The sequence below is a fragment of the Meles meles genome, chromosome 15 (assembly GCF_922984935.1).
Source record: "Meles meles chromosome 15, mMelMel3.1 paternal haplotype, whole genome shotgun sequence".
NCBI lineage: Eukaryota > Metazoa > Chordata > Mammalia > Carnivora > Mustelidae > Meles > Meles meles.
In genome coordinates, this window is record NC_060080.1 from 11416674 (window position 1) to 11437875 (window position 21202).

The 21202-nt window shown below is 39.4% G+C and overlaps 1 protein-coding gene across 1 annotated transcript in view; it reads left to right on the top strand.

Moving 5' to 3' along the window:
- The window catches only part of DDX1 (DEAD-box helicase 1), a 40586-nt gene extending 22783 nt beyond the window's left edge, over positions 1-17803 (top strand). The window contains exons 17-26 of the mRNA XM_045979342.1: positions 354-542; positions 1726-1777; positions 9974-10120; positions 13664-13755; positions 15143-15215; positions 15368-15440; positions 15515-15557; positions 16302-16397; positions 16685-16805; positions 17475-17803. Coding sequence (XP_045835298.1) covers positions 354-542; positions 1726-1777; positions 9974-10120; positions 13664-13755; positions 15143-15215; positions 15368-15440; positions 15515-15557; positions 16302-16397; positions 16685-16805; positions 17475-17605 — 1017 coding nt within the window. The 3' untranslated portion in view covers positions 17606-17803. The remainder of the gene's footprint in view (positions 1-353; positions 543-1725; positions 1778-9973; positions 10121-13663; positions 13756-15142; positions 15216-15367; positions 15441-15514; positions 15558-16301; positions 16398-16684; positions 16806-17474) is intronic.
- Positions 17804-21202: the final 3399 nt, after the last annotated feature.

Consider the following 21202-nt stretch of genomic DNA (forward strand, 5'->3'; position numbering starts at 1 on the left):
ATCTTAGTCTTCATAGGACCTCGTGGAATTGATGGCATGCTTTCTGTAGCAGTGAGGGGACTCACTGTGAGCGAGGGGACGGACTGTGAGCTAGGGGACTCGCTGTGAGCGAGGGGACGGACTGTGAGCGAGGGGACTCGCTGTGAGCGAGGGGACGGACTGTGAGCAAGGGGATTGTAGTTCAGAGAGATTAACCGGCCCAGAGTTATGTCACCAGTTGCTGCTGCAGGGTTTGGTATTAAACTCATCTGTAGATTCCAGGTTAACATACTTTGGGCTGCACATCAGTATTCATATGATAGAATTATTACTGTAAAATACAAGTTGATCTAAACTTTTTTTTCCCCTCTTAGGTGATTGTTTGCTCTGCTACTTTGCATTCTTTTGATGTGAAGAAGCTGTCTGAAAAGATAATGCATTTTCCCACCTGGGTTGATTTAAAAGGAGAAGACTCCGTTCCGGACACTGTACACCATGTGGTTGTCCCGGTGAATCCCAAAACTGACAGACTCTGGGAAAGGCTTGGGAAAAACCACATTAGAGTGAGTACTTTTTACCTGTTAACATTTGTGGGGAATAAAACTTACATAAACTAGCTTAACCTTGGGCTCTTAGTGATGCTTATAGCCAGATATTGTACCTGAGAACCAGTGACCGCAAAAGGTTAGGCCTTGAGAGCACAGAATAAGTGATGGGCTTTTATTTTTTTCTCTGTAAGACTTACTTTTTTTTTTAATTAAGATTTTATTTATTTATTTGACAGAGAGAGATCACAAGTAGGCAGAGAGGCAGGCAGAGAGAGAGGAGAAGCAGGCTCCCTGCTGAGCAGAGAGCCCGATGCTTGACTTGATCCCAGGACCCTGAGATCATGACCTGAGCCGAGGCAGAGGCTTAACCCACTGAGCCACCCAGGCAACCCCTCTATAGGAGTTACTTTTTTTTGGATACTAAAACTTTTATGTTCTTTTATTTTTTTGTAATTGCAAAATAATTGAAATCACATTAAGTACTTCACAATTTTCTTTAGTGATTTCAGTTTTTTAAAATTATTTTTTACATTTGTTATTTCTTTTTTTTTAAATAATTTATTTATTTTTTCAGCATAACAGTATTCATTGTTTTTGCACAACACCCAGTGCTCCATTCAATATGTGCCCTCCCTATTACCCACCACCTGGTTCCCCCAACCTCCCACCCCCGCCCCTTCAAAACCCCCAGGTTGTTTCTCAGAGTCCATAGTCTCTCATGGTTCGCCTGTAGGAGTTACTTTTAATGATCATCTTCCTTGATGTAATTTTGATAAATGAGTAGGATAATGTATATACCTAGATCTAATTTCATATACAGTGATTGGTGTTTTTAATAATATTTTAGTGTCCTCTTGAGGTTCCTTATTTTCCTAAAAATAAATTACATATGTCCACCTATTGTTTTTTTCCTCCACTGTTCTTAGATTTACTTTTATAAAATAAGGATGTGTTGTATAAGTATATAATATTCTAAAAGCCACCTTTGCATTTTTATTACATTTAAAATTGCTTAGTCTTAGATTTGCAGTTAATAAAGGGTTTTCTAAATCTGAAGAATGCTTTTGCTTACATACATACTACGTACCTCTGAAATGCAGTCTAAAGTTAGATACATTTTTCCCTTTAAAAAAACGATACCTGTTTGGAATCCTTACTTAGCCACTTGCTACCCTTTGTTATCCTTTTCTTTTAATAGACTGATGATGTACATGCAAAAGATAACACAAGGCCTGGTGCTAATAGTCCAGGTAAGTTGAATGAGTGATTAAGTGAGTGAGTGAATGAATGGGTGAATGAATTAATGAATGGTTTTGAAAACAAATTGGTTTGTCTTAATTGAACTTATGCCCTGTCTATTCTCATGAAGGATTTGAGGTGACCTATAAAATTAGAACAGGAAATCTGAAGATAAAAGCACCAAAAATAATAAGGAAATGAGGGAAGTGTTGATACCAGTCAGCTAAGAGCAGCATTAATCACTGAATTTCACATGTTAGTCTCCTGACAGCTAGGTCCCACATACTTTGGATTTTGGAATTCTTCTTTATCATAGGATATTGGCAAAATTTTCTGGCAACAGATTTTATATTAGTCCTGATTCCAGGAGAAATGTCACATAGATTCTTCATTGAGGGAATTAAGTAACAAAGGGAAATGTCTTTAGCTCACAGCTTTGTGAAAGATACACAAATTATCTTGAAATAGTTTATCTATTCTTTTTGTAAATGGTAAGGTATATCTAACACAAAATTTCCGTTTTAACCATTCTCAAGTGCATCAAGTTCAGTGGCATGAAGTACATTCCTACTTTGCATCCATGGCCACCATCCATCTCTAGGACGTGTTCAGCCTCCTAAACTGAATATCATTAAATCATTAAATATGTATTGGTTTTTAAAAAGGTGAACAGTTAATTCGGTGAAGATTTTTCTTTGCAGAGCAGAGACCGTTGGTTTCAGGTTCATAATATTTTCAAGATCTATGAGTGTACATTCTTTTTTTTTTTTTTTCCATTTTATTTATTTTTTCAGCGTAACAGTATTCATTCTTTTTGCACAACACCCAGTGCTCCATGCAAAACGTGCCCTCCCCATTACCCACCACCTGTTCCCCCAACCTCCCACCTCTGACCCTTCAAAACCCTCAGGTTGTTTTTCAGAGTCCATAGTCTCTTATGGTTCGCCTCCCCTCCCCAATGTCCATAGCCCGCTCCCCCTCTCCCAATCCCACCTCCCCCCAGCAACCCCCAGTTTGTTTTGTGAGATTAAGAGTCATTTATGGTTTGTCTCCCTCCCAATCCCATCTGGTTTCATTTATTCTTCTCCTATCCCCCTACCCCCCCATGTTGCTTCTCCATGTCCTCATATCAGGGAGATCATATGATAGTTGTCTTTCTCCGATTGACTTATTTCACTAAGCATGATACGCTCTAGTTCCATCCACGTCGTCGCAAATGGCAAGATTTCATTTCTTTTGATGGCTGCATAGTATTCCATTGTGTATATATACCACATCTTCTTTATCCATTCATCTGTTGATGGACATCTAGGTTCTTTCCATAGTCTGGCTATTGTAGACATTGCTGCTATAAACATTCGGGTGCACGTGCCCCTTCGGATCACTATGTTTGTATCTTTAGGGTAAATACCCAGTAGTGCAATTGCTGGGTCATAGGGTAGTTCTATTTTCAACATTTTGAGGAACCTCCATGCTGTTTTCCAGAGTGGTTGGACCAGCTTGCATTCCCACCAACAGTGGAGGAGGGTTCCCCTTTCTCCACATCCTCTCCAGCATCTGTCATTTCCTGACTTGTTAATTTTAGCCATTCTGACTGGTGTGAGGTGATATCATTGTGGTTTTGATTTGTATTTCCCTGATGCCGAGTGACGTGGAGCACTTTTTCATGTGTCTGTTGGCCATCTTGATGTCTTCTTTGCAGAAATGTCTGTTCATGTCCTCTGCCCATTTCTTGATTGGATTGTTTGTTCTTTGGGTGTTGAGTTTGCTAAGTTCCTTATAGATTTTGGATACTAGCCCTTTATCTGATATGTCGTTTGCAAATATCTTCTCCCATTCTGTCAGCTGTCTTTTGGTTTTGTTAACTGTTTCCTTTGCTGTGCAAAAGCTTTTGATCTTGATGAAATCCCAATAGTTCATTTTTGCCCTTGCTTCCCTTGCCTTTGCCGTTGTTCCTAGGAAGATGTTGCTGCGGCTGAGGTCGAAGAGGTTGCTGCCTGCATTCTCCTCAAGGATTTTGATGGATTCCTTTCTCACATTGAGGTCCTTCATCCATTTGGAGTCTATTTTCGTGTGTGGTGTAAGGAAGTGGTCCAATTTCATTTTTCTGCATGTGGCTGTCCAATTTTCCCAGCACCATTTATTGAAGAGGCTGTCTTTTTTCCATTGGACATTCTTTCCTGCTTTGTCGAAGATGAGTTGGCCATAGAGTTGAGGGTCGATTTCTGGGCTCTCTATTCTGTTCCACTGATCTATGTGTCTGTTTTTGTGCCAGTACCATGCTGTCTTGATGATGACAGCTTTGTAATAGAGCTTGAAGTCCGGAATTGTGATGCCACCAACTTTGGCTTTGTTCTTCAATATTCCTTTGGCTATTCGAGGTCTTTTCTGGTTCCATATAAATTTTAGGATTATTTGTTCCATTTCTTTGAAAAAAATGGATGGTATTTTGATAGGGATTGCATTAAATGTGTAGATTGCTTTAGGTAGCATAGACATTTTCACAATATTTATTCTTCCAATCCAGGAGCATGGAACATTTTTCCATTTTTTTGTGTCTTCCTCAATTTCTTTCATGAGTACTTTATAATTTTCTGTGTATAGATTCTTAGTCTCTTTGGTTAGGTTTATTCCTAGGTATCTTATAGTTTTGGGTACAATTGTGAATGGGATTGACTCCTTAATTTCTCTTTCTTCAGTCTTGTTGGTGTACAGAAATGCAACTGATTTCTGTGCATTGATTTTATATCCTGACACTTTACTGAATTCCTGTACAAGTTCTAGCAGTTTTGGAGTGGAGTCTTTTGGGTTTTCCACATATAGTATCATATCATCTGCGAAGAGTGATAGTTTGACTTCTTCTTTACCAATTTGGATGCCTTTAATTTCTTTTTGTTGTCTGATTGCTGAGGCTAGGACTTCTAATACTATGTTGAATAGCAGTGGTGATAATGGACATCCCTGCCGTGTTCCTGACCTTAATGGAAAAGCTTTCAGTTTTTCTCCATTGAGAATGATATTTGCGGTGGGTTTTTCATAGATGGCTTTGATAATATTGAGGTATGTGCCCTCTATCCCTACACTTTGAAGAGTTTTGATCAGGAAGGGATGCTGTACTTTGTCAAATGCTTTTTCAGCATCTATTGAGAGTATCATATGGTTCTTGTTCTTTCTTTTATTAATGTGTTCTATCACATTGATTGATTTGCGGATGTTGAACCAACCCTGCAGCCCTGGAATAAATCCCACTTGATCGTGGTGAATAATCCTTTTAATGTACTGTTGAATCCTATTGGCTAGTATTTTGGCGAGAATTTTTGCGTCTGTGTTCATCAAGGATATTGGTCTGTAGTTCTCTTTTTTGGTGGGATCCTTGTCTGGTTTTGGGATCAAGGTGATGCTGGCCTCATAAAATGAGTTTGGAAGTTTTCCTTCCATTTCTATTTTTTGGAACAGTTTCAGGAGAATAAGAATGAGTTCTTCTTTAAATGTTTGGTAGAATTCCCCTGGGAAGCCATCTGGCCCTGGGCTTTTGTTTGTTTGGAGATTTTTGATGACTGTTTCAATCTCCTTACTGGTTATGGGCCTGTTCAGGTTTTCTATTTCTTCCTGGTTCAGTTGTGGTAGTTTATATGTCTCTAGGAATGCATCCATTTCTTCCAGATTGTCCAATTTGTTGGCGTAGAGTTGCTCATAGTATGTTCTTATAATTGTCTGTATTTCTTTGGTGTTAGTTGTGATCTCTCCTCTTTCATTCATGATTTTATTGATTTGGGTCCTTTCTCTTTTCTTTTTGATGAGTCTGGCCAGGGGTTTATCAATCCTATTGATTCTTTCAAAGAACCAGCTCCTAGTTTCATTGATTTTTTCTATTGTTTTTTTGGTTTCTATTTCATTGATTTCTGCTCTGATCTTTATGATTTCTCTTCTCCTGCTGGGTTTAGGGTTTCTTTCTTGTTCTTTCTCCAGCTCCTTTACGCGTAGGGTTAGGTTGTGTACTTGAGACCTTTCTTGTTTCTTGAGAAAGGCTTGTACCGCTATATATTTTCCTCTCAGGACTGCCTTTGCTGTGTCCCACAGATTTTGAACTGTTGTGTTTTCATTATCATTTGTTTCCATGAATTTTTTCAATTCTTCTTTAATTTCCTGGTTAGCCCATTCATTCTTTAGAAGGATGCTGTTTAGTCTCCATGTATTTGGGTTCTTTCCAGCTTTCCTCTTGTGATTGAGTTCTAGCATCAGAGCATTGTGGTCTGAAAATATGCAGGGAATAATCCTAATCTTTTGATACCGGTTGAGACCTGATTTGTGACCCAGGATGTGATCTATTCTGGAGAAGGTTCCATGTGCACTAGAGAAGAATGTGTATTCTGTTGCTTTGGGATGAAATGTTCTGAATATATCTGTGATGTCCATCTGGTCCAGTGTGTCATTTAAGGCCTTTATTTCCTTGTTGATCTTTTGCTTGGATGATCTGTCCATTTCAGTGAGGGGAGTGTTAAAGTCCCCTACTATTATTGTATTATTATTGATGTGTTTCTTTGATTTTGTTATTAATTGGTTGATATAGTTGGCTGCTCCCACGTTAGGGGCATAGATATTTAAAATGGTTAGATCTTCTTGTTGGACAGACCCTTTGAGTAGGATATAGTGTCCTTCCTCATCTCTTATTATAGTCTTTGGCTTAAAATCTAATTGATCTGATATAAGGATTGCCACCCCAGCTTTCTTCTGATGCCCATTAGCATGGTAAATTGTTTTCCACCCCCTCACTTTAAATCTGGAGGTGTCTTCGCGTCTAAAATGAGTTTCTTGTAGGCAACATACTGATGGGTTTTGTTTTTTTATCCATTCTGATACCCTGTGTCTTTTGATTGGGGCATTTAGCCCATTAACATTCAGGGTAACTATTGAGAGATATGAATTTAGTGCCATTAGTAGCCTGTAAGGTGACTGTTACTGTATATTGTGTCTGTACCTTTCTGATCTACTACTTTTAGGCTCTCTCTTTGCTTAGAGGACCCCTTTCAATATTTCCTGGAGACCTGGTTTGGTGTTTGCAAATTCTTTCAGTTTTTGTTTGTCCTGGAAGCTTTTGATCTCTCCTTCTATTTTCAATGATAGCCTAGCTGGATAGAGTATTCTTGGCTGCATGTTTTTCTCGTTGAGTGCTCTGAATATATCATGCCAGCTCTTCCTGGCCTGCCAGGTCTCTGTGGATAAGTCTGCTGCCAATCTAATATTTTTACCATTGTATGTTACAGACTTCTTTTCTCGGGCTGCTTTCAGGATTTTCTCTTTGTCACTAAGACTTGTAAATTTTACTATTAGGTGACGGGGTGTGGACCTATTCTTGTTGACTTTGAGGGGGGTTCTCTGCATCTCCTGGATTTTGATGCTTGTTCCCTTTGCCATAGTAGGGAAATTCTCTCCAATGATTCTCTCCAATAGACCTTCTGCTCCCCTCTCTGTCTCTTCTTCTTCTGGAATCCCAATTATTCTAATGTTGTTTCGTCTTATGGTGTCACTTATCTCTCGAATTCTCCCCTCATGGTCCAGTAGCTGTTTGTCCCTCTTTTGCTCGGCTTCCTTATTCTCTGTCATTTGGTCTTCTATATCACTAATTCTTTCTTCTGCCTCATTGATCCTAGCAGTGAGAGCCTCCATTTTTGATTGCACCTCATTAATAGCTTTTTTGATTTCAACTTGGTTAGATTTTAGTTCTTTAATTTCTCCAGAAAGGGCTTTAATATCTCCAGAGAGGGTTTCTCTAATATCTTCCATGCCTTTTTCGAGCCCGGCTAGAATGTTCAGAATCGTCATTCTGAACTCTTGATCTGACATAGTACCCATGTCTGTGTTGATTAGGTCCCTAGCCTTCGGTACTGTCTCTTGTTCTTTTGTTTGTGGTGATTTTTTCCGCCTTGTCATTTTGTCCAGATAAGAGGATATGAAGGAGCAAATAAACTACTAATAGGGTGGCAAAGACCCCGGAAAAATGCGCTGTAACCAAATCAGAAGAGACCCCAAATTGTGGGGGGGAGAAAGGGGATAAAAAACAGGTTCTGAAAAAAAAAGAAAAAAAAAAAAAAGAAAAGAAAAAAATTTAAAAAATAAAACAAATAAAAAAATATAAAAAAAGAAAAAATATATATATTTAGATGAACTAGTCAAAAAACGTTAAAAAAGAAAAGGGTAAAAGTTTTAAAAAAATTTAGCAGAAGAAGAAAAAAGAAAAAAGAAAAAAGAAAAAAAAATTGAAAAAAGAAAAAAAAATTGAAGTAGCCGCAAGACTAAAGAATCATGGGGAGAAAGCCATGAGTTCCGTGCTTTGCTTTCTCCTCCTCTGGAATTGCTCTGCTGTCTTAGGAATTGAATCTGCTTTCTCCTTGATAGATGAACTTCGTCCTGGCTGGATATTTTGTTGATCTTCTGGGGGAGGGGCCTGTTGTAGTGATTCTCAAGTGTCTTTGCCCGAGGCGGGATTGCACCGCCCTTACCGGCGGCCGGACTAAGTAATCGGCTCGGGTTCGCTTTTGGGAGCTTCTGTTCCCTGAACGCTTTCCGTAGAGTTCCAGAGGACGGGAATGAAAATGGCGGCCTCCCAGTCTCCGGCCCGGAGGAGCCGAGAGCCTGGGGCCCCACTCCTCAGTGCGCCCCCAGAGGACAGCACCCAATCACTCCCGTATCCCCAGCCTCTAGCCGCGCTCCGAGCTCACCCAGCCCGCGACCAGTTCAAGGTAACCCCGAGCTGAGAGTTCAGTCCTCGGCTCTGTCTTTGCAGCCGGCTTCTCCGTTCTAATACCTGCGAGCTCTCCGACACTCCGACACCCCCGATCCTTCTGTGACCTTGCGGGGCCTGGGGCCACGCTGGCCCCGCGTGGGCTTCACCCCGGTTTAGCCCCTGGAGCAATGTCCCTCAGTGGAACAGACTTTTAAAAGTCCTGATTTTGTGCTCCGTTCCTCCGCCGCTTGCCGGGAGCCGGCCCCTCCCCCCGCGGTCTATCTTCCCGTCGTTTTAGATTCACTTCTCCGCCAGTCCTACCTTTCAGAAAGTGGTTGATTTTCTGTTTCTAGAGTTGCTGTTCTTCTTCTCTTCGCTCTCCCGTTGGATTTGTAGGTGTTTGCAATGTTTAGATAAGCTATCGAGCTGATCTCCTGTTACCTGATGTAGTCTCAGGCTGCTACTTCTCCGCCATCTTGACTCCCACCCTATGAGTGTACATTCTTTTGCAAGGATAGTGCTTGTCAAACGTAGAGTAGATCTCAGACCCATTAGGCTGCATGTTTGATGTCTGATGTCTGATGTGGGTCATTGGAACGGTGAGACCGCATTTGCTTCGCGGTTGGATTCACGGGTAGGTTTATGACAAGTGTCTGAAAGGTGAATTTTCTGAAATCTTGATTAAATAGAGTCCCTTTGAATTGAGTTTTATGTGCAGTTACAAATTTATAAAGTGCATGCTCAAGTAGCCTTATTGTTGGAGAAGAGCAAAGACACTGATGATTCTAAATAATGTATCTTCCCACTGTTTGAGAATACATTTTATAAAATAAAAATTGTTACTTCATATATTTTTTCTTATAAATGTTTTGCTTAGTTTATATAATAGTTAGATATGCCTAGAGAGACTTTAGAAATACGGTGGGTTACAGAATTAAAATTTCGCATTAGATAGTTGGTCACTGTAGCATTAGCTTCCCACTGAAACAGAGATGGGGGGTGATGGCTAAGAAATGACTTAGTTTGACAAGTTTTTATTCCTTAGAAGTATGAACTTTTTGGTGTTAAATTTAAAAAGTACATTGATTATTTTTAAAAGGGGTTAAAATAATTGAGTAAACATTGAGCAGTTAGGGATGTTAATGCAAGGCAGAATATGATTAGTTGTCTATGAGAGATAGGAACAGTTTTGTTGTAGGTATGAAGCTCTGTTTGCTTGTGTTTATATGTCTATTTCTCTCATAAGAGGTATGATTATAGGTGTTGTGGTGCCCGTAAGGGGCACAAACGCACATTAACAGAAGTAGGAATAAATGAGTGAATGGATATTCTCACCATTTCATCCTATCTTAATCTCACTTATTTTTTATTAAAGCAAAGTGTTGTGAGTTAAGCAGTAAGTCTATGACCGTAATTACGTGTGTTTATAACAATTTTAGATTGAAATTCTTTTTCCGTTTTTGTTGTTGTTATGGTATTCAAGAGATGTGGTCTGAAGCTATTAAAATCCTGAAGGGGGAGTATGCTGTCCGGGCGATCAAGGAACACAAGATGGATCAAGCAATTATTTTCTGTAGAACCAAAATTGACTGTGATAACTTGGAGCAATATTTTATGCAACAAGGAGGAGGTAATGTTTCCTCACTTGAAATAAATTGTGTTTATTTCCTCATTTAATAGATTATTAGTCTCACGTTGATGCAGTCTCGAATGCATGCCCAGAATTTAAAGTAGCGATGGTGCATGTAAGTATCTGTGCTTGTCTAGTACTTTTTCATAGGATAGGCCCCAGGCAGACAGTGAGGGCTTTCTGCACATGTGCAGGTTCATTACAGTGTTCTGAGGCCCTGCTGACATTTGAAAGAAGGGTAATGTTATCGATTAATGTTAAAATTTCAAGTATAATCATTAAATAATAGAATGTATATCTTCTAAGCCAATAAATGGAGAAAAAACCATCTTAAAAAGGCTAAGAAAGCAAGAGGAAAAATAATAAGAAATAGCAGAATGGTTAAAAATTACAGAGTAAGATGGCTAGTGGAAAAATCTGAGTAAACACTACATAGGTCTTTGGTTAAAAGGTGTAGATGGTTAGACTGGATAGCATCTAGCTGTGTGCTATTTATAAGAGATATACTTAAAACCTGAGGACATGGAGAGATCGAAAGGGGCTGAAGGAATATATGTATCATCTAAACTACTAGTGAAAAGAAAGTTGGTCTAGCCATATTAACAAGAGATGCAGTAGAATTTAAGACAAAAATATTAACTAGAAATAAAGTCACGATGTAATCAAATATTTAATCTACAATGCATATAGGATGATTCTAGTGTTATGCTCCTTATAACATATAAACCAACATGAAGAGATGCTCAACATCTCAGTCATTAGGGACACGCAAAATCACAGCGTAGTAGCACTGTACGCTCATTATAATGGCTAGGTTAGAAATCCAAGGCCGCTTTCTGGCGGGTTGTGGAGCAGCTAGAGTCTCACACTGTCGCTGTACAGCCATGTCGGTAAAAGGGCTTCCATTTGTATTTGTATTTTTTTATTTTTATTTTTTTTTAAAGATTTTGTTTATTTATTTATTTGCCAGAGACACAGCGAGAGAGGGAACATAAGCAGAGGGAGAGGAAGAGAGAGAAGCAGGTTTCCCGCCAAGTCGGGAGCTGGATGCGGGGCCTGGGATCATGACCTGAGTTAAAGGCACACGCTTAACTGACTGAGCCACCCAGGCGCCCTTGGCCTTACATTTTTAAATAAAATTAACATTGCTATCTTATGGCTTAGTAATTCAACTCCTAAATAGTTACTCAAGATAAATAAAGTTTATCCAAGATTTATTGACAAAAGCTATGAACAAGAATGGTCATAGCAGCTTTATCTATAATAGCCCCAAACTGAAGATACACCAGGTGGCTGTCAGTAAGGAAATGGCCTAAACCAGGTATGAAATATTTAGTCACTGGAATACCGCTCAGGGATACAAAGGAATGGACTGTTGGTGGACTCAGCAGCTGTGGGTGAATCTCAGACATCTTGCAGAATGAAAGTTTCTTTATACAAGCCTGTATTCTGTAAGATTCCATTTGTGTGAAGTTCTGGAAGAGTCAGAATTAATCTGTAAGGGTAAGAAACCCACAGCAGTGGTTTTTCCCCAGCGTAATGGGAATGGGGTACTTTGTGGAGTGACATTCATATTCTCTATCTTGATAGGACTTTGGGCTTGCATAGGTGCATGCATTTGTCAAAATTCAGCAGACATACACTTAAGATTTGTACATTTCCTTGTAAGAAACTTTCACCTTGAAGGAAAATCATAAAACCTAAACAAATAACTGCATGCTAGTTAATGAGATGCATGCTGAACTGTACGGATATTTGCAGTTTACATTGAAATGCATCAGAAATACAAAAATGAATTGATAGGAAAAAGAGCTAGACAGGCAGTGAAGTAAATACAGTAAATGTTAGTGGTACAATCTAGGAGGTGAAAATACATCTATTTACTTTGAGAATCTTTTCATTGTTGCTGTGTTTGAAAATTAATGTTGAAAAATATATAAAGCAAAAATTGACAGATGTACAAGGTAACAGATGAATCCTGCTTTCATAATGGGGAGAACTCGAACACATCTCTTTTTATAATTGAGGTACATCAGGGAGCCAGAAAACTCAAACAGTTTAAAAAGTTTGAACTGATGGTCATATGAGGAACAGGTTATATTGTTCATTACAGTGAATTAGTACCATCCCCTCCCCCCCACCCCCAAGTCATAGCAAACAGCCTTGCTTGGTTGTTTTAGTTATAGTGACTGTTTTGTAATACTTCTTCCTGTCCATGTTGGTTTTGAATGGAGAATTTGATTATTTGGTTAGAAATGCCATTGCTCGGAGTGCCTGGGTGACTCAGTGGGTTAAAGCCTCTGCCTTCGGCCCAGGTCATGATCCTAGGGTCCTGGGATTGAGCCCTGCGTCTGGCTCTCTGCTCAGCAGGGAGCCTGCTTCCCCTTCTCTCTGTCTGCCTCTCTGCCCACTTGTGATTTCTCTGTCAAATAAACAAAATCTTAAAAAAAAAGAAAGGAAGAAAGAAAGAAATGCCATTGCTTAAGGAGTTAAGATTCCTTGCTCTTTTTACCTTTCTTTCCTAAGTATTCTGGGTACCTTTGTCTAAAAACCAAGTTTCCCAAACCATTACTAAAACCAAAGTAACACAATATATACCAGAACTTCCGAGGTTTAACGGAGGAAAATAAAGGATCCCTCCTTTCTCTATATATGGCTCCACTGGGGAGTAGGAGTGTGTTTGTGATACTTCCCTAAACCACTTGAATTCAGAATGCAGTAAGGCCTAAGCTGTTCTGATTAGCTCTTATTTATTCTCTGCATAATTAGTTCTTGTATTCATTTTGGGTGGGTAGCTTTCATGATATGTTTTTCTTGAATTCTGAAGTAATTTTACTGAACTTAAAATTTACTATGGTGAGTAGTTAGTTACAGCCTAATTGTTATTCTGCACTCCTGCTGGAGCCTACAGGTTCTTTTGAGCTCTAGAAGGCTGTTTACCCTTACTCTGATCAGGACTGGATGGCTTCTCTTACTCTATCTACTTGAGTTTCTTTTTTAGAATTGGTTTCCAGTGTATATGCCTCTCCATCCTACCAGTTTGCTGCTCCTAATCTGCTTTGGCCAGGGCACCAGATAACAAAGCTGTTAGGACATCCTGAGGAGGGTAGGCTTGTGGGCGTGGCCTTTAGTAAGGGCCTGAACTTCATCATGCCTATTTTGGTTCTCCCAAGATTGATCTCTCTTGTCTACTTTTTTGGTTCTTAGCTTTCTTTATATAGGATAGAAGAGGTTCCTGGTAACCTCTCCAAACACATAGGTTTTCCTTTTCGTAACACATCTGGTATACTGTCTGTCTACTACACATCAGAAGAGTGACTTAAAAATGTCCTTCAAAGTAAATCAATTATAATGCTCCTGGAGTTTATTTTAATAGCATTTCACTTATGACAGAAATTGTGTTAACTGTGGTTTGTAGCAAATTGGGGTAAAGATTTCTGTGGAGTTATATGGTACCATTGTTGTCGGAATGCTGTTGGCTTTTTGATACAGTCTTTGGTGTATTGTTTTCCAAGGTTAACTGTTTAATGTGCTTTTCACCAGGACCTGATAAAAAAGGACATCAGTTCTCATGTGTTTGTCTTCATGGGGACAGAAAGCCTCATGAAAGGAAGCAAAATTTGGAAAGATTTAAGGTACTGCTATTTAGTTGACTGCATTTCCTTAATAGTTAAGGGGGGAATCGTAGCCAATTTTAACCAGTTCCAGTTAGTATTATTAAAGCCATTCTTGTTCTAGAAATTTCAAAAGATTTTTTGCCCTGTTGGTATATCCTTGATGACAGGGCTTAGTCATCTTTAGCACGCAAAGGTCAATTATACATTCTCCGCGCAATACTGCTCTGGTAAGAATTTTCAATTTAAGTTTTAGTTGAATTCTTTCAGGTAGGTATTTTTAAAAGAAGTGTCATGGGATAGTTAAACCGTGGCTGTGAGTCTTATTATTTTTTTTTTTTAACAGTTCGTAGTAATACCCATAGCGAAGTTAATTTGTAGATTAAGAGAGGTAGCAAGAGTAGGGTTGTGTGGGATTAAAAACACTTGTAACTGTTTGGGCGCGCTGTCCCACTTTCATCCTGGCAGCCCGCGGACAGGTGGGTTAGCTCTCCGTGGAGGTGGGGAGGGTTTAGCCGTCTCGAACACAAGGGCAGGAGCTTCCACCCACAGCATTCTCATTGTTTACCGTGTGTTCACCCCAGTGCAGAGTACAAATAGCATTTTCTCGCAGACCCATCGTATGAATAGAAGGTGGAAAGTACTGAGTTTAGGAACTTTGGATTATGCTTCCAACGTGAGCAGAGTGTGGATATGGGAGCATGTTGTGTGGTCGCATTTCAGTGTGTATGTCTGCCCTTCTCCCCCCGGGCTCTTACGCTGGACCCCAGGTCAGCATTCCTTCCCCACTCTGTCTGTAACTTTGCTGTGCCTTGAGGCACAAATGATGTCCAAAGGCTATCTTGTATTTCCTTGGTGAGAGCACTGGGGCCCACTCTCTGTTCCCTTAGGATTTTGTCTGTTGTCACAAAAAGTGTAACCTCAAGGTGAAATGCCTGGTATTCTGAATTTATTGTAATACAAGGTAAAGATAATGTTTATACTTTAACATTTTTTTCCTATTTTCTCTTTCCATTTTTTAAAAAAAATTAATTAAAAAATTTTTTTTTTAATTTTATAAACTTTATTTTTTTTTTTAATTTTATAAACTTTGTTTGGCATTACCAGTCAGGATTTCTAAAGATAAATCCAAATTATAAGCAGTTTATCTTTGGTGTGAGAAAAAAGAAAATAAAAAATGAATCCAATTATTGATTTATTCACCTTAAATGTCTTGTTTTAGTAGGTCATAACTTAAAAATTTAAGACAGTTTAAGAATTTAAAAATTTAAGACAGTGAATTATGAGTACCTGGACCTCTAATCTGATATAACACATTAGTTAACGGTCTCAGTGGGATGGAGTATTTGTATTTATTTTTTAGCGTATGTCCTGATAAATTCCTTTCTCCCTTCTCTGTTCTCTTTAGAAAGGAGATGTAAGATTCTTGATTTGCACAGATGTAGCCGCCAGAGGAATTGATATTCATGGTGTTCCTTATGGTAAAAAGAAAGTTTTTATAACTGCAGTTTAAATTTTATGAAATTCGAAGTAAACCCTCTAATGTTTTGAAATATTTAGAACATCAAACATCTAATATGGTTGAAAATTTTAGAAAGTAATGGCAATTGGTAATAATTATTTTTGTTTGCAGTCATAAACGTCACCTTGCCTGATGAGAAGCAAAACTACGTACATCGAATTGGCAGAGTAGGAAGAGCTGAAAGGTACTGCTGGTTGGTTTTTTAATGCTTTTATGCTTCGGGGATAAAGTCTAATAAAGACTTCTAAAACTTTTCAGGATGGGTCTGGCCATTTCCCTGGTGGCAACAGAGAAAGAAAAGGTAATCTTCTCAGTGCTGTATTATATTCATTGTTTGTGTTGTCGTTTTAGATGTTGGAAGTAAGAGCAGTTTGATTTTTCCATTTACGTTGAATTCAGTTGCATATGGATATAAGTGAACTTTTTAATGGCCTCTTTTTTCTCTATAGTCATATATGGACCAGCAGTAGAATGTAGTTTAGAAAGGAAAAATGCAAAATATCATTTTCACTAATAGCCTTAGTGTTCTTGATTTCACCAAAAACTATTTAAACCCTTCCTGACATCATGCCACAGAGAACTTTTGTGGTAGAGGGTGGTAACTTATGATTTTGCAATATAATTTGATGCAACTTTACCGAACAGTTGCAAGAATAAGGAGCTCCCATAAGCTCATTGTCCAAAATAGTTGTTCATTTTGCTTTTTGGTATTTATTATAGAAAGCATTTGGATTTTACTTTTTGATATAATTTTGATAGAGTATTCTCCAGTATTTACTTTTTCATCCTTGTTTTTATCTGAGAATTCCTTTCTGTAATTGGCATGTATTTTAGGAAAACTTCAGAATTATTCTCAAAAAGAAGTCTTTTAGAAGACCTAGTTAATGAGCTCCTGAATGGTGGAAGTCATTGGATGACAGACAATACTGCAGTCTGTTTTTCTTGTCCTTGGGGATAGAAAATATTTAAAAAACTAATTGAGCATAAAAATATCTAGCAGGTTGCAGTCTCCATATATGTTAATATTTTTCCGTCTTTCGTGTAGGTTTGGTACCATGTATGTAGCAGCCGTGGAAAAGGGTGTTACAACACAAGACTCAAGGAAGACGGTGGCTGTACTATATGGTACAATGAGATGCAGGTAAGACTCCTAAGAAATGTACTGAAATTGCCAACGATAGACCATAGTTAATTATAAAAGTAATACCTTAGCTTTATCCATTTGTTAGATGTGAGGAAAAGTAGTAATTGATTATAATGTTGGTTATAGTTTGTAAATGGTAACTTGTGAGTTTATCTCTTCAGAAATCTAACTTCCATTTATACTATTATAGTCTTCCTAGTTTTATTGGACATTGTTAAAGTGCAACTCTGTTCAAATGAGATTTTTATCTGAAAATGATTTTTATATTTCCTTTCCCATCTTAGTTGCTGTCTGAGATAGAAGAGCATTTGAATTGCACCATTTCTCAGGTTGAACCAGATATAAAGGTACCAGTGGATGAATTTGACGGGAAAGTCACCTATGGTCAGAAAAGGGCTGCTGGTGGTGAGTTTTGAGTTACTTTTATTTCTATTCTAAATGTGAACGTGTCCTTCTTGGGCATCTGTATGTAGAAGAGAGTAATTTCATCTCATCATGGTTAGTGTCTATTTTTCGTTTATTAATTATTTCCTCCTTATTATTCTCATAGCACTTTATCCATACGTGTCTTGTAGCATTTTTGGGTTGTGTGATTTGTATGGAAGGACAGAAGCATAGCTGTTTCTCTTGAGGTATTAATGTCACAAAGAATAGTTGAACGTTTATAGAGTTATTAGAAAACAAGTATAATGGCGATTTTGAACAAAGAATCGAAAACATTTGATTTAGTTTCAAGTGGTAACCCAGCACACTGTTTCCTTTGCCTGGAATGCCCTTAGCTCATGTCTGAAAATTGTTTTTAAGATTCAGGCTACTGAGCTAGTGGTTTCCAAACCAAAAAAAAGGAGAGGGGGAGGGGTTGCTAGGGGCCTTTGGACACTGTTAGTGAGGCCTGATCCTTCATTTCTATGGATTTAACGTCTTTAGAACTCACCTGTGGAGATGACTGGCCCAGTAGTACATTTTTACTGCTAGAAGCAATGTATGAGCGGATGTAATTGAGCCAAAGTATTGCTGACAAGTCATTTCAAGCATGTCATTTACATTACTTTATAATTTGTGTGTGTGATGCAGGTGGAAACTATAAAGGCCATGTGGATATTTTGGCACCTACGGTTCAAGAGTTGGCTGCCCTTGAAAAGGAGGCGCAGACATCTTTCCTGCATCTTGGCTACCTTCCTAACCAGCTGTTCCGAACCTTCTGATTTTAACATACACTGAATAAGATTTGAATAATAAAAGTCTGTAGTCTTCAAACTCTAGAACAGTTGTACTGCTTCCAAGCAGCAGTATTTATAGTAACAGGAGCTATTAATGCTGACTCTTGCATGTCAAGAAACATTAATCTTAGGAATTCTTCATAAAATGGCAACCTAATGAGAATAATAAATTTGATGACTATATTTTTATGAAGGTTTGTGTCTTATTTTTAAAGTTATTTGATGGTTTTCTTTTTCAAGAAAACTATGGGCTGACGAAGGAAAGTTTCTGGGTATGTGAATTTGGTAGAGGATGTGTGTGGAACCACCAGTGGTTATCTTGGGTAGAATTTATCATAGGAAGCCATCCCAAATGCAGATGTTCTTGAGATGGTTATAGTTGCCTAGGTGTACGCTGAAGCTGGAGGAGACGCGTGACAGGAAAGAAAATTGGATGGTCCTAAGGCAGAAGGACCGCTTGGTTAGTTTTAGGGGGCCTGGAGTTTTTTAGAGAGGTAGGAAAGGTTCCGTGTCTAAGGACTGAGGAGGAGTAGTGTGTGATAGTTACAGCAAGGATGTGTTCTGGAAGGTTTGTCTTCTTTCTAAGAACCTTTCTTTCCAGAGAATAGTTACTATAAAGATAAAACTATTCTGCTGTTCCTCTATGTTTTTTTTTATTTTTTTATTTTTTTAAAGATTTTATTTATTTATTTGACAGAGATCACAAGTAGGCAGAGAGGGGGAAAGCAGGCTCCCCACTGAGCAGAGAGCCCGATGTGGGGCTTGATCCCAGGACCCTGGGATCATGACCTGAGCCGAAGGCAGAGGCTTTAACCTACTGAGCCACCCAGGCGCCCCATTCCTCTATGCTGTAAAATTAAACATAGTCCTTGGAATATGTTTCTTCAGTCCCCTTTGCCTACAATGCCAAAAGGAAAAGAAGAATTAAAACAGATAAAATTGAATTGTTATTTTGTGCCTTTTGACTCTTAGTTAATAAAGTCTTATTCCTGTGCTAGGATTCTTCAGGAACACAGGCGATTATAAATTCTTGTGTGATGGTTTCTAAACCTTTTAGCATGGAAATATTTTCTTTAAACAAAATCTTGAGTGAAACTCAGGGTAGACAGTAACAGTGGGAGAACCATTGCGTTGATTTTGAGTCAGTTTGTGTGAAATGATGAGAATAGCATCCTCTCACATTTAGACACGTTCTTTGGAGATGTCCTAGAGCCGCCCCAGCTGATCTTGGAGCTATGCGATGACAGCGCTCCACAGCGTCCACGCATATTAATCACGGCTTTAGAAAGGGGTTATTTTAACCAATATAACAGCAAGGAAAAGACTGAGATCTGGACCATTTAAATACTGGAGCTGGGGGAGGTCCCTTTATAGAGGCAGAAGCACGGTTTAGGGGAATACATGCCCACGTGGCCTGGTTTGGAGAAGTGGAGCTGGAACTTGGGTTCCCCTGTCTCAGCTTTTACTCTGGTATCCTGTTAGAAGATGATCCTCAGGTCCAAATGGGTAGACCAGGGAGGCATGGAGACTGGAAGTGGGTATTTGGCTTTTCCGATGCAAATTACTGTCCAACTGCAGTGACCTGCATGACGGAGTTTCTAAGGGAAACTGTGTGCCCAGACCAGCAGAGGGGTTGTCGGGAGACTTGGCCGGCCCTTTCTACTCACATCACCAGTAACCCTTCCCTTTACTCTTAGTCCCTGCCTCCGGATACCCATTCCTTCAGGCCTCAGGATTCATGCCAAGAATGTAAAGAACTGTTGAAAGTCTCCTTAAAGAAGTGGTCACTGAGCCCTGAGGGTTCTAGTTGCCCCCCTTCTTCCTTTTAGAAACAGAACCTCCTGTTTTCATCGGTACGATTGCCTAGCTAGGGACTGCCTTCCCCAGGTTCTAGTCAGTGGGGTACGAGTCGAAGTGATGCGACAACTTGGTCATCCTCTGCCTTCCCTTTCCTTGCTCAAGCTGCACCTCGGAGGTGGTGGTAATGAGCCAGTGTCCACGTTAGAAAAGTGTCCTACTTTGGGAATGGCAGAGGGACAAGGAACCTGGAGGACCTTGTAGGGGAGCTGGTACCTTCTCTGGCTGGCCCGCCTGTTCGTATAATGTTATTGTCTCCGAGCCACCGTATGGTTAGACCTCTACCCCGCTAATACAGAACACAAGGGGTGCACGAAAGCCCGGGGTGTATTAAATATTAACCATCACCTGTTCGTCTTTCTGACTCACAGCTTCAGCCTTTACCATGTAAGAGCTTGTAAGCATACTCACATACCTTGTGCCTGGAATTCTCAGTCTCCCCGCTACACAGAAGTACAAAGACTTGCCCCACCTTCCACGTATCCTGCACGGCCTGGGGCCTAGGAGTCTTGCCACATTCCTCCTCATTATCTAGTCTTTCATTCTGTTCTCTTCGAAGCTAGCTTCAGGCCTTGATTTATGGTAGAGTTATACTTTCATAGTGACTGGTTTTGTGTTTGGGGCTTTTTTTTTTCAATTTCAGATATTAATAAACTTAAGTGAGCTGGTCTGTATGGATCCGCGGTGTTAAAGAGAACTGAGTCTCAAGGACTCTCGCCAGTGGCATTAGCTATAGAATTGCCAAAACCTCGCTTACCTCATGAGCACATATTTTCCTATTATAAACAGAAGTGGAAATTTCTGGTTAGAAAAGTGCCCACCCCTCCATCCTTTTGACTTCTGTTCCCACTCTCAGAGGAGATTACTAACATGTTAGTTCATTTTTTGTGCGTGAAATTTTTGGTATACTGTTTAGGTCCTACTGTATACACAATTTTGTATTTTCATTTGACATAGTATTTTCCTTGTAAATACTTTATGGCTCCGTAATCTGTGGAATGTGCTGTTATTTACATGACTGCTGCGTTCTTATTGCTCACGAGCCCCAAGGGGATTGAGGCGGGTGTGAACCCGAGGGGGTGATTCTGGCCCTAACCCATATGAGCCAGATGACAGAAGGCCGGTTCCTTAGCCTCTCTGAGATTTAGTTTTTTTCTTTATAGAAATGGTGAAAGGAATTCTCATCATTCAAGGTTGTGTTAAGCATTCGGTGAGGTCCAGCACATAAGAGGTGCTCGTCCCATATTTTATAGTATTTATACCGTTCACTGCTGTGAACATGTTTGATCTCTTGTGGATTGCTTGCCACTGGATTCGAGAAACGATTGTTGCATTAAAATGCGTGATGCTTATGACCATTTTCCAGGTTCATTAGCAGATCACTTCCTGCAAGGGTTGTACTGGTTGACACGGACACTAACAAGACAGGAAGAATATTCTGCACACTGTGTTTTACAAATGGTACTTGTTGCATTGGAAGTTTGTTTTCATACTTGTTCTTGGTGTGGTGTGTGAGTTGGTGCCAGCGGGCAGAGGTCACCCAAATCTTACATGTGGCTTCCCTGCACGTGACTCCTTGCTCTCACCACATTCGTTCACCACCACTGTCGTTGTTGTACAATGATCCAGCTTGTAAATAAGGTGCAAAACTGCTTTTTTTTTCAAGGTAGAAGTGTTTTTTTTCAAGGTAGATAATAGCCTGGATTAAAAAAAAGGGTTTCCAGC